The sequence below is a fragment of the Ammospiza caudacuta genome, chromosome 5 (genome assembly GCF_027887145.1).
Source record: "Ammospiza caudacuta isolate bAmmCau1 chromosome 5, bAmmCau1.pri, whole genome shotgun sequence".
Taxonomy (NCBI): Eukaryota; Metazoa; Chordata; class Aves; order Passeriformes; family Passerellidae; genus Ammospiza; species Ammospiza caudacuta.
In genome coordinates, this window is record NC_080597.1 from 53,828,944 (window position 1) to 53,842,329 (window position 13,386).

The 13,386-nt window shown below is 43.7% G+C and overlaps 1 protein-coding gene across 2 annotated transcripts in view; it reads left to right on the forward strand.

Moving 5' to 3' along the window:
* The window catches only part of ST7 (suppression of tumorigenicity 7), a 135,767-nt gene that overhangs the window by 33,043 nt on the left and 89,338 nt on the right, over positions 1–13,386 (forward strand). Inside the window, exon 1 of one of the 2 annotated variants that reach the window (XM_058804700.1) lies at positions 7,081–7,150. The exons of the other annotated variant lie outside the window; for it this stretch is intronic. Coding sequence (XP_058660683.1) covers positions 7,129–7,150 — 22 coding nt within the window. The 5' untranslated portion in view covers positions 7,081–7,128. Of the gene's footprint in view, positions 1–7,080; positions 7,151–13,386 lie in introns of those variants that run through there. 2 annotated transcript variants of the gene reach the window in all.

Sequence of the window (13,386 nt, forward strand, 5' to 3'; positions counted from 1 at the left end):
CCCCATGGCTATATTGTGGGTTCCTTTATATCTGCTAGGGAGTATGCTTGGCACAGCACTCACCCATCCAGCAGGGATGTGGTTACCTGGTCTTGTGGGTATTCTGTAGGCTTAGACGTCCTTCATTTTTCCTCTATTTTTGATGAAATCATGGCTATTTGTAATGTCAGATTGAATGCTCATACTGCGTTTACTCAGGCTGAGAAGTAATCTGAATTTGATCTTCCTCTCTCAACAATCAAACTTTTTGCTAATCATGAAGATTTGGCATTAGATCAGACATTCTTAATGCAGATTTTAATGCAATGTTGGCAATACTTGCTACTCTCTCTCTCATTTTTGTACATACAAATTGGATATTTGTGTTTATGTGGGGCACACATGTTCCCTCTGATTCCAGTTTCCAAGTGATTTATTATGCATTGGCTTTAATCCTAATTTTTGATCCCTCAGAGTCACATAAAAATCATGACAGTTTGTTTATAATCCTTTGTTTTAATTTGTTATCCACTTCTGTTCTCTCTGACATTAGAAACTTTCATATCTACTTCATGTGCAGGCCTGTGGTATAGATCCTTGGAAATTACCTGAAAATAGGATACAAAAAAGAAAAAAAGGAAAAAAAACTACAACAACAACAACAAAAAAAAACCAACCCACAAACAAAAAAAACCATCCAAAATATTTCCCTCAGTGTAGAAAAGAAACACCTTGATTGTCTTCTTCCAATATTTTATTATTTTAGAAAGCTATTGCTTGTTATTCAACTTAATTTAACAAATAACACTGAAGATTTATTTGCTTCCTTTTTTCCCAAGTTCTCTTTGGTTCATGCTGAAAAGTAGTGTGTTCTGCTGGAATGTTTTTCAGATACAGTTGTGGCCCCATTTCATCATACAGTTGCATGCATTTGGAACAAAAAACTTCTCTCGGGATTTAACAAGACATTACACATGCTCTGATGAACCATGGGTTTGATATTATTGAAAAAATATCATATTTCATTTGAGTTTGATATGTCATTTGCACACTAGGAGTAGATTGTCACACTGTGTTGATAACTGTCTTAGATATTTGTGGGTAAACAGTTCTTTGTTTAAAAGGAAACCAACCAAACTGAAAACCAAACCAAAACAAAAAAGAGGTGAATCACCATTCTACACTTTTGACAATATTATACAAAAGGTGAGCTGTACTCTGCCACTTACAAAATTACTTTTGCCTTTCTTACCAGTCTCACACTGAACGATCCAATGGAACTTGTAGAAATTTGACGATTCATTCGGTATCCTCTGCTGTAGGGAGTGGGAACACCATTGTGTTGTGTTACTGCCTGATACCATGTGCCAGGTGTGCAAAGACATCTAGCCAGACACCTGCCAATGATCCACAATCTCAGTTGTACTCTAGAATTAGGTGCTTAAGCTAGGCTAATATATTTTCTTTTTTGTCTTTCTTATATGCATGTATATATACATGAATATTCTTATATTCTTTACATACATTCTTTTCTGTGTGTAATACTCTACCATTTCATAACTGCTAGGACTTCATAAATTAGGTCCATTAGATGTGCCTCAGATGGCTGGGTGGCCTGAGAGAGACAAAACAAAAAAAACTTCCTCTTTTAATGGCTGAGCATCTGCTGGGAGCTGCCTCTTCCTCCCCCTGGTGACTGGCTTGCAGTAATCATGTGCAGAGCTGTGGTGAAGCGAAGATCTTCACTAAAAGAGATGTTGAAAGGCATTACAGTAATTTAATAATTGATTATTACAGTTCATTGTATCTCTTTTTTGAAAAGAAATCTGTCTTTTGAACTTCATCTCTCAGGTAAGGACCAATGCTGATGCAAAATATTTTTTTGGTGGCAAAAAGTACTTCAGTCTGTCTTGTTATTTGTGTGAGTATGCATGTATATGTTTACTCAAAAAGCTTAATTTTTTTAGACATTAATTGCCTAAGAATTGTGAAGAAAAATAATTTTTACATTACATGGGGTTGTATAAGTGCAATATGGACTGCACAGAAATATTTTAAAAATCAGCACAAGAACAAATAATAATAAAAACAGGAAAACATTCCTACAGTCTGCGAATCAGTCTGGTATAAAATCCTTTGTCTGTGTTGAACAGGACAAAGATCTGAACTTCTTTTCTGCCAGCAGTCTCCTTCCTTTCTGTGCCAACATAACAAGGGAACAGTATGTTGTACAGAGAGAATGCGGGTGGAAAACATCAAACAAAATGTGATAAGACCAGGCTATGAGGAGAAGAACACTGAGCACTTCAGGCAGCTCAGATGTTCAGAGATATTTTCCCCTGTTTGGCTAGCCAGTCCCTTTGTCTCCCTGTCTCAGCTGTGTGCTGTGGTCCTGTGTCAGCCTTCCTTACCTCCTGAGCTGCTCCTGGTTGTCCAGCACAGCTCTGTGTGGAATCTTGCTGGCATTGGCACAAACACAGCACTTGAGACATTTCATGCCAGTGGAACATACCTTCCTTGGCCTGACTTGGCCCTGAATGCTCTGTAGTCCAGCCTGGCAGACCCCCCTGGGCTGCGCCCTGCTGCCAGCTTTCCTGCTGGGAAGGGCTTGTCAGGCTGTCCTCATCCCAGCTCTCTCTCTCATGGTCCCTCTCTCTGTTGCCACAGCTCCAAAGTTGCCATTTTTGGGACACGGGCTTCATTTAGCGATGGAGGTATTGGAAGCACCTCTGCACTGGGGACTCGATGGTGGAGCATCAGTGCAGGGTGTTCCTTTTGATCACTTGGGGGTTGTTTGTACCTTAAATACAGGCCCCTGTGAGATAAGAAGCTGAAGTTGTTGCACCACACTGCATTACATTGATGTAATCATGTCGTTAACTTTTTCACCAAAGATGTTTATTAAAGATAATTAGGGTCAGCAAAGTTGAGCAGAGCATAAAGCCAAAGAACTGCAGTTCTGTAATATGTGCTGCAGTTTGATTTCATTTTTTTGGTGAGCATAAAAAATCACCTTGCAGTATTTTGTGGGTGCTGTGTTAATGAATAATCAGTGTGGCTGCTGCTGCCAGAACTGACGATACCTACAGAGGCTGGAGACTGTCACAGTGTGTGGGTTGCTGGGGGTCTCACTGCATTTTTAGGAGGGGGCAAAGTAACATTACTACAAGCAAAATAAATTCCTTTTGGAGGTTGTTGAATGTTGTGGAATCATTGCACAGTCACTCAGAGGTTTCCAATAACACATTAAATGGATTAAGTTTTTCATTGTCTTAAAAAAAAAAAAATCAGTTTTCAGGCATTAAAACAGAACAGGGGACTTGGTAAGGAAAGGCAAGTTTAACTAACATAATAAAAATTCTTACGCACCTTTGAGGCTTATTGAGAGTATCCTGTACTTCCCCTCTAGAGACTTGAAGGTGTGGGACCTGTTCCCTTGCTCTGGGGAGGATACAGGTGAGAATTCCCTTGTCAAGGTGAGCTGCTCAGGGCAGTAGGACAGGAGAACCTCACAGGTGGGAAGGACTTATTTCCTGCTTCCAGAGTTTCTCCTGTGGAAAAGGAGGTTAAATGCAAAATGAAATGTTTTTCTGGTGACAAGAGAATAAAGATTTATGCTTTAATGGATCAGCATAAAGCACATTTACAAAGCTGCCTCTGTTGGTAGCTCAGATTTCCTGCTTGCACTATTTTTATAGAAAGAAATTACTCTAAAGCAGAAATTTACATCTGTATAAAAATTTTAACATTTCATTATCCAGCTTCATTATTAAAACTCAAACTGTGCTTTAGGGGTTAGACACATGTGTCCTTACAAAATAAGTAAAATATGAGTATTATTTTTCTGCAGTGATAAAGTAAGGAATAAAGATATCTGCTCCAGGAATGGCAGTAATGGAGAAGCACACTCCTTTCTCTGGAAAATGTCAATGTACAGGAGACAGCTTTGCATAGCATATATTACTGTTTTAAATATTTCATGCTAGTTTGTGGTGGAATGTATGAAAAAACATTGTAAATTAATCTAATACTTGAACAATGTCTTGTGCACATTGTAAGCAAATCCCAGCAATGCTGACTGCAGATTTCCTTTGCCATTTTATGTACACCAATTACATTATCTTTGCTGCTGCAAAAGAGAGAAAAACCATTTGTTGACTCTTTGCAGTATAAACCAATATCAATATTCAGCATTGGAAACAAATCCATAATTCTGCTAGCAAACTGAAAGGTTATGGTCTTAAAAGAGCAGTAGGTGAGAAACAGATTTTAACACTTTCTCAGAGTCATTTGACAAATATGAAAGAATTTCAGAGAAAATCCTTCAGTAGCCTGTAGTAGGTCACCTTTCCCACCAGGCAATGTACTGAGCTGCCAAGGCTAAGACTAATGAAATAGATTATTATGAAATCCTTCCAGAGATACTGCATGGGTTGTTTGGGCTTTTCAGCTCCCTATATGCGTCAGTTTAATGAGAACTTGGCCGAGGGCCTGGGCTCTGTGACACCTTCAAGGATGTCGCTGGAAGAGCCCTGAGGTTTTGTCTTCCTTGGAAACAATGCTGTGGGAAGGTCAGATCTGCTCATCAGAGCAGAATTTATTCTTCAGCCATTGCATGAGTGCACTTGGGATTTTGTTCCAGAGACCTATGTTTAAAGATGCTTGGAGGCTTACAGACGCATAATAGACCCATTTCTTCTGTGAACTTGCTTCAGTTGCTGAAAAGTCCAGTTGCTGGAAAATCCTGCCAGAACTTAATCTGTTTGATGCACTGAAGCTTCTTATCAACCTGTTTTGACTGAAGGAGGTGTTAACTGCTCCATATAGTTAAAATAACTAATTCAGTTCTGGGAGCAGCAAAGCTACAGTCCTTGTAAGAGAATTTATGCCATTGTCATGGTCAAAGCCAATTTGGACATGGCTTCTTGGTGCTGTGCATCCATACATGTGATTTCAAATAATCATGACAATTGAGCAGCTAGGCTATTCATTCAGGTGCTTAAGTACATATTTGAGGACAACTGGTTAATTTAGGACATCTGTGGGTTGATTTGAGTCACTATGATTATGAGCACTGATGTCCTGTCTTCAGATGGAGGCTAAAATCTGCCTGTTAGAAAGTGTTGTGAGATGTGTCACCACAGGATATGGCCTCTCTCTCCTGACTTTCTTTCAGCAATGAAATGCAGGTAAATGTTGCCATGAGCTTGGTGGCCCTAATTATTCTTATGGTGTGCACAGAACACAAAGTGACTGTTCAGTGTGTGGAATGGAAAGCGAATAAACAGCTGAAGAGCATTTTGTGCCAACAGATGGAGAGTAGCTTGGTGTGCCTTGTAGGTGCCCCCCACTGCTGTGGGAAGCACAAGGTCGTGCTCTGTACAGCCTCTGGTGCTTTTTGCTGTCTCACAGCACGGGGCTGTTGAGGGTCCATGAGGATGTCTGTGGGCATACAGGCTCTGTGAGCTTGGGACCACGTTCCCCAGGAGCAGAGGGACTGGCCTGGCAGTGAGCTGCTGTGGCTCTGAACGCCATGTGCTGCTTTCCAGTCTGGCCTTCAGGCTGTAGTGGTCCCAGCCAACACCTCCCTGGTTCCCTAATGATTCCAGCACACTGAGCTCCTCAGGTGGCAGGTGCTGCCAGCCCCCAGTAGTTCTTGTTTGTGTGGCCTGCTGCTCACGGTGGCTTTGGGTGGTCTTCAAACAGCACAAATCCCCCTGGCACCCAGAGCAGCAGGAGTGTTTGGGAATGGCTAACCCACAAAAACTGAGAAATGGGAGGAGGAGCAGTTGCTTGCCTGTAAGTGCTTCCCTTAATGGACCTGCATCTGTGTCCTTTCTCCTCGTCCACTGACAGTACTTTCCAGTGTCTGACATCTTGGGAACTGCATGTCCGCGTTCAGCGAGACTTCTCAGAAACCTTCTTGGTTTTGCCCCCTCTGGACAGCCATTCTATTGATGGCCCTCAATGTCTGGTAGCTCCCAGCCATCAGCTTCCTGCTTGGCTGCTCTCACCAGCACAGGACAGGCAACTCCTTTTGTCTGTGAGAGGACAGAAGGAGTAAGCGTAGGGCTTTCTTTGAACATTTTTCAATTACTAAATGTCAGGAAAAAAATAAGCTTAGTACACTAAAAAAATGCACTAGCAGATGCAAACTAGATCTAGTTGGTTTTGAAGAATAAAGAAAAATTAAGGACAGTATTTCTTTGGTTGCTAGGATGCCTTTTTATCATTGAATTCAGTGTGCTTTGGGGTTTTTATTTTTATTTAGATGTGTGACTCTTTTATTGTGGTTAGAGCATTGTTGCAGTGTATTCTGACAATAAATTTAAGTAAAAGAGACAGTTCGGTAACACTTTGATGAGAAAATTAGGTCTGGAGTGTAGACTGGACCAGGAGTTTAGTATTTCTTTGAGGGAAAAATAATAAAGAGAATCTGTGATAGAAATTTGGGGTTATTCTTTACTGAAAATGCTGTAAGTGGCATTTACTAGGATATCTGTCCCTGAAATTGATTCTGTTTGCGCAGAGACGCTTTGCATCTTGTGCAGCTGAGAAAAGCAGCCTGAATTCAAGGCAGCTATTTTCCTGCTAGCATTACCATCCCGGGCGGGAGCTTTAGCATCCCAGATGGAAATAGATGTCTGCCTCTTTGTCCTCTGCTCCTTGTGACAAAGGCGCTGCCATCCGAGCGGCGGTGCGGTGTCCAGGCCCCCTGCGAGCCCTGGGTGAGCAGCAGTCAGTCTTTGCGGTGTCCTGACGTCATCCCGTGTGTGCACAGCTCCGCTATTGTCTCGGCCGAGCGGGGCTGCCGAGTGCGGTGTCTGCGGGCTCAAACCCTCCTGCCCGCCGCGAGCGCAGAGAGGACAGCGGCCTGCCCTTAGCACTCGGATTTAAACACAGCCTCCCGCCTTTTGCTTCCTGCGCAAGGACCTTCCTTCCCTGCGGTTGCAAGGAAAAGCTGTCTGCGGTGTGGAGCGGAGCAGAGGAGGAGAGAGGAGAATCTGGCAGCTTGGATAGCCTGGACTGCATTGTCTGGCTTCATGACCCCTGCTGTGTAGCAGTCTCATCCCCTCTCTCATACGCTCCCTCTGTCTTCCACTCTTTTTTCTTCTTTCCTTTTTAAAATAGCAGCATCTGGGGCGAGCCATGTTTGGCACTGAATCGTCATGTAAGTAAATGCATCCCATTTACATCCTTTTTCTGTGAGAACAGGGCTTGTTTTATCCTTGCTGTACCCGCCACGCTGCATTCTCTTTGCCATAGGTCGTTGGCTAAAGCTGTGGTCCTTGCCTGCTTATGGAGGGATGGAGGATGCTGGAGGGGAAGCATCTACCTCCCAGCCGTGGGTGCATCCTCGATGCAAGCAGCAAGGAGCTAGGGCTGTCAGTGCTGCTGAATTCAGGCCACTGGAAGATTGGGGGGAAAAGGCAGTTTTCTTTGGATGTGGCAGTTGATAAGATCGCATCTGTCAGTGATCAGGAGTTGCAGACACTCTAATGAATGCACTGCTCAGATGGTGCATTTGGGGACTGAGAATGCTGCAGTATTAGATGGGTGAGAGCTGGGGGAAAGTGATTTAACCATCAGGAAAAGACTGCTATCTCATGCCTATCTCATTTACTTCATTTTTTGTCTCTGGGAGAAAAAAAGCTTCTCTGCAATTTCCCCCCCTCCCCCTTGTGTCTGCAGAATCCACAATTAAATTAGGTGGAATTCTAAATATGAGGTGAAAAATGCGAAAGAAAAGGATCATTTATTTTTTTTCTTCCTCATCTTTGTGCTGGAAAATCTTAACCGAGGCGGTCTGCTGTATAATAGCAGTGCAGATGCATGTCATTGAAAGCAAGCCAATTCTGCTTCGATGGGAACAACAATTACCTACCTGGCAAATCTGGCTGCAGAGGAAGGCTGGGGGTTTATTTATAAATAATGTTGCTGGTGACAGTGTGGCTGCGTGGGGACCAGTCTGATCCAGTGATTATCGGATGAGGGGAAAACAGAAAACAGTTGGTTCATGCTGTATTTTGTGCACAAAACAGTACTGGGTGTTGAAAACATGTCTCATTTGGATATGAAGGGATGGCTTTTTTAGAGCATTGTCACATCCAGCATGGTGTAATTTCTCCACACTTCTGGGCTGGGACCTGTTCTGTGGCTCATCTCTTCCTAGGAAATTATAAGAGCTTTGGGATGCCTCATAATTATGCCTTCCTGGTTGTCGAACCCCTTGCTCCCAAAGGGTTAATTGTTCCTGTGACCAGGCTCTGGCAGCTCCCCCCTCCTCTGCCACAACACCCAGTCAAGGTCAGGCAGCATAAAAACAAAATTTACCTTTAGATTTCTTTTGTTTAGGGACGCATTTTTCATGCACAGTTGTAAACATGTCTGCAGCTCTGGGTCATCAGAGCATGAACAGAGATGCCAAATGTTGTAGCTGCATCTGTTTCACCCTGACAGATCTGTGAGCCCCAGCGTCTGTGTCTGTGGGCTCTATTTCTGCAAAATGCACATGAACAGGCTTTGAGATAAAATCTGTGCCCCACCTGCCCTCTAGCAGAAAGCCATAGGATGCACTTGTTCATTTTCGTGGTCCTTTCTTGGTTTACAAGGTGCATTGGCTAAAATCACAGGGGTTGTGCACCAGCAGCTGTGGCTGCTTTTGTTTCCATGGTTCCCACATTTAGAAAAGGGCAATGGAAGCTTCCGTATCAGCCACTGTCTGTTTCCCAGTAGGGTCTAGAAACATTTCTTGCTTTTAAAAATGGGATTAAACAGAACATGGTTGCCATTGATTTGAGCAGAGGGTACGGTCAGTCTTTGCCTGAACTCCCTGGGCAGATGAAGAGGAGGGCAGTGTGGTGGCCAACTCCCCTGAACTCTGCTCAGGCCTGAATCTGAGCCCAGGAGTTCCTGTTGGGGCTGGACAGGGCTGTCCCTTTGCCTGCTGCTGCCAGGTGCTGGCAGGCAGGAGGAGAGCAGGGTCACTGGTGCTGCCCTGCCCGTGCGGGTCGGTGCTCTCTGAACCAGCCCTGCCCTTGCTGCTGCTGGGAGAACAGTGGCTTTGCTTTCAAAGAAAGAAGCTTGGATCAAAATTACTTCAGTCAAAATTCTAAGAGGTTTTTTGTCTTCCCTCTCCTCCTGTCCTCTTCATATTTTCAGGCTGTCAAATGATAACAGTGCTACTAATTGTTAATGTTTCTGTCTGGCTAGAGCATCAAATAAGACAAAAAAGAGTCAGCATTATTTGGACATTGGAAATATGTCAGAAGCCATTGCTGCTGCTGCCACTGCTGCTGTCCAAAAAGCATGAAATGAGCAGATTACAGTTTTTTTAATCCTGCTGTTTACCCTTAGTATTTAGGATTTCATTTCTCTCTGCTTTGATTAAAAAGCCAGGAACAATGGTCAGAAGCAAATACTGGTTCAGAACCTTTGGTCTCACTCGGTATCAAAATATTTTAAATGTCAAACTAACTCTCCTTTGGCAATCCTGTTTGTTTCTTTTTGCTTTTAGCAGCAGTTAGAAGGGCAGTAAAAGATAGTCTGAGAGTCTTTGTAGGAACAGGCATCTGCTTATCACCTCCTGGATGCAGGGAAAGACAAACAGCCGCTGACAAGAGCCCACAAAGGGGGATAAGGCAGCAGGCGATGCACAAACAGCTGCTGGCACTCCCAGTACGTGATGAGCAAGGATAGAGTGTGCAAAGCAAAACCCCAAGAAGTGTCTGTGCAAGGGCACTGTGGGAAGGTAGGGTAGTTGCCATGGGGTTGTGGTCAGTATTTTCCATTGGTCATATGTTCTTTCTATAATCCCCACAGGAAACATATGTGGCAGAGAGGCTTCATCTTCAGATGCACTGCCAGGGAGGTGTGGAGGGCTCTGTGCATGGGGGGCAGCTTTTCATCCCATCCCACCACTCCTGCTGACCTGAAAGATTTGTCTGCTCACCATAATCATTTCACATTCTGTAGGAGGTAATCTGGTTTGATAAAAAATTGAGAATTAAGTATTTTTTAAGGTGAAATGGTGTTGTAGGGCTGCACCAAAGGAGAGAAGTGGTGGACCTCTGAACAAGTGATGAGGTGGTCCCCGCAAGTAGAACAAGCACCCTCATCGCAGGGAGAAGAGCCCAGCAGAAATAAGCAGCAAGCATCCCTTGTCTAACTAGGAATACTGGCAGCTGCAGGCCTCCAGGAGGGACCACAAAGGCACAAATTAAACTGAGCTGTGAGAGCTGCCAGAGTCAGTGAGGCTTACCAGTGTTGGGAGAGGTCAGGGGAATGCAGCTCCATCACATCTGACTGGGTATCGGTGAGGAATGGGACAGGATGCAGTTTAGAGCCTGTGAAACAACTGGGAGGCTCAGAGAGCCATTTCATGCATGTCTGAGAATATGCACCCTGTGTGCTTCAGCTACCCAGAGGAGCTCAGTAGGAAGCTGCAAGGAAGGATTCACACACATTTGCCCATGGAGCTTGCACCAGTGCTGTTACAAGGGCCCAGATCTGTGCTGTCAAAACCCCAGGTGATGTTCTCAGTACTGCTGCATCTCTTCATGTAACCTGGCAACAGTACTGCGCTGTGGGGGTTATAGGGGGCTTGTCTGGGAAATGCGCTTCCAGCCTGGGCTGTTTGGGAGACACTCATGGTGGTCCCTGTCTGGTAGATCAGCAACTGCACTCTGGAAAGCAGAAGGGCTCTGAAACAAAGGAGAGCTGACCAAAGGGCCAGAGAAACACAAAACCAAAGGGAAATGGAGCTTTCCTCTGCTGCAAGGTTAATGCTAGAAGGCTCTCTGTGGGGAGGCTGAGGACTGCTGTGGGGAATGAGAAACCTTGCTCATTCAAATGTGCCAGGAAAAGCCTCTGTGCTTGTGCTAGGCTCACTGTACTGTCTTCTGCTCTGTCTGTTCAGGAACTGCTTTTGTTCCTAGGCACTTTTTTCCCCAAACTTTCTTCCAGCCAAGATGCGACAAATGGGAAAGGTTACACCAAGATAAGTGATTTATGGCATCAGAGAAGTAGTCTTATAAACTTGTTCAAAACAGCAGTAGCCATCCATAGAGAAATGGAAGATCTTGGCATCAAACATGGAGGTGAAGGACAATCTGATTGGCACTGATTGCCATCCTGGTGATGTGCCTGCCTCCTGTTTCCAGCGCTGGTACTCATCCCAGTTGTTGGAGAGCTAACCAAAACCAGGCCACTCCTGCAGGTTTTGAGCATGTTGGCTCTGCCAGCTTGTTCATGGGGTGGTTAGATGAGCAGCAGCACAGGAAGGGTGGGACATGACTGTTGAAATTCTGGTGGGAGATAGCAGCCTTGGTGAGACTGGGCTCCACTGCAACAGCAGATGACCAAAAAGCTCCTTTTTTGAGCATAAGTAGCCCCCTGCCATCCTAAAAGGCTGAGAGCAGTAAGTACAGCCGCAATTCCTCAATGATGTTACACTGGTTTCTCAGGCAACAGTATGCCAAAGAGAGGTTACAGAAAGTACCAGAAATTGTAAGTTTAAACTAATATATGTAGCTGCTGAGGTTCCTGTTGTTCCCTGTAGAGTCAGAGCTGGTGAAAATATTGAAGAACCAGGTCAAAGAGAGGCTTAGCTACACCACTGTCAAATGCCAGAATAAACCTGGGTTATGAAAGGGGTTGAGGTTGAGGAGCTCTAATAACTTGACAAATTATTCAGTGAAACTCCAAGATACTTGGCGAGAAAATGTAGTCTCACATCCCACATACAGTGGATTTTGAGGATTGACTGTGTGCTAGTATTCTTACTTTCTAAATGAATGTTTTTTTTTTAAATACAAACCTGAGATAAGAGAGGGTTCTCTAACTCCTTTAGGTATTATATAACACCTTTTTATGTGCCTGGGATGTGGTCTCCAAAAGGCTTGACTGCATGCTCAGGACAGGGGCTTGAATCTCAGCCCTCCTACTCAGACAGCATCACTGGCAATTTGAACTCACTGTGCTGAGCTGTTCACAAGCAGGCAGCTGTTGGGAGAGTTTAAGTGCACCTTGCCCTTTCTTTCTCCAAAAACAAAAAGTGGGCTGAGACATCTCACAGGCTGGATATGACTCATGAATTTGACAGTCTTTGGTGGTTTGTCTCTTGCAGCCCTGGATCACCTTTCCTGTCTCTCTGGTTTAGAAGTTGCAAGGTTCTGATGTAAAGTTATGAATACAGTGATGGTCTCCCAGGCAGCTGTGTCCACACAGCTTCTGCAATGGGGAAGAAATCTGAAGGTACATGAAGGGAACTTTACAGGCTTTTCTTCAGCTTGTCACATTTTTTGGTCCTCGCCATTAGCTAAAAGCATGACCTATAATTAGTGGAGGAGTCTGTGAATGACCAAGATGACAAAAGGTCTTTTAGATTTAAAACAAAAATCATAGAATAATTTGGATTTGAAGGGACCAGCACCCTCCTCAGAGCAGGACCAATCTCCTAGTTAGAGCCAGTGATAGATAAAGCTCAGTCAATCTGCGTATTTGCAGAATGGTGGGAGATCAAAACAAGCTTTAGCTTTGACCAGTGTAATTTACAGAACCAGAAATAGGGAAAGATCTTTATGACCAAGGATGCCTGAAAGATTATTAGAGTCCCTTTGGGCTGTGTGACCCAGATAGGAAGTGCAGTACATGCAGTGAAGACTCTGTCATAGTATTTGAGCTGGAGTAGAAGCAATAGTGTTTCATGCAGTTTGGGGATAATTAATGGGTATGCCTAGCAAAAAAAATATTCACAGAAGAATCTAAGCCATCTTTTTTCATCTGAGCTAAAATGCCCTGGTTGATCCCTGAAGCACCTGTTCACTTCAGGGAAGCAAGAAAAGGTCTGTGAAATGCTGTGAGAAAAGCATGTGGAATAGAGAGGGACAGAGTATTCCAGCTTTTCTAGATTAATGGATTTCTTTCCCCTTTGGTGAAAATCACTTTGATGTAACATCACCATTTAGACCCTTTCATATGAAGGTCACTGTGTATAATATGAAATTAAAGTATCTTAAAAATGACAATATGTTTCATATTGAAAAGGATAAGATGCTGTATTAACCAAATGAGCTGGACATCTACAGAAGGAAACTTGCTGCGCACAATCTGGTGGAGCTCAGTGAAAAATTGTCAGACTTTGCTGTGTTTTGTCAAGGTGAAACTCTGAGAGATCAATTTAAGATGCCTAGAAACTGGGAGTGGAACACAAGCCATATTCTGCCTAGACCAGAAATGTGCCGTTGCTTCACAGAATTAGATGGAAAGTAATTTTAGAACTTCTTAGGGCTCTCAAAAAATTCATTTGGAAATGGTATCTTGGAGGTGTTGTGATCAGTACAGGAGAAAGAAAATTCTTGTGAAACTACATGGCAGTGATACAAAATTAAAGCATGATATTTCTGA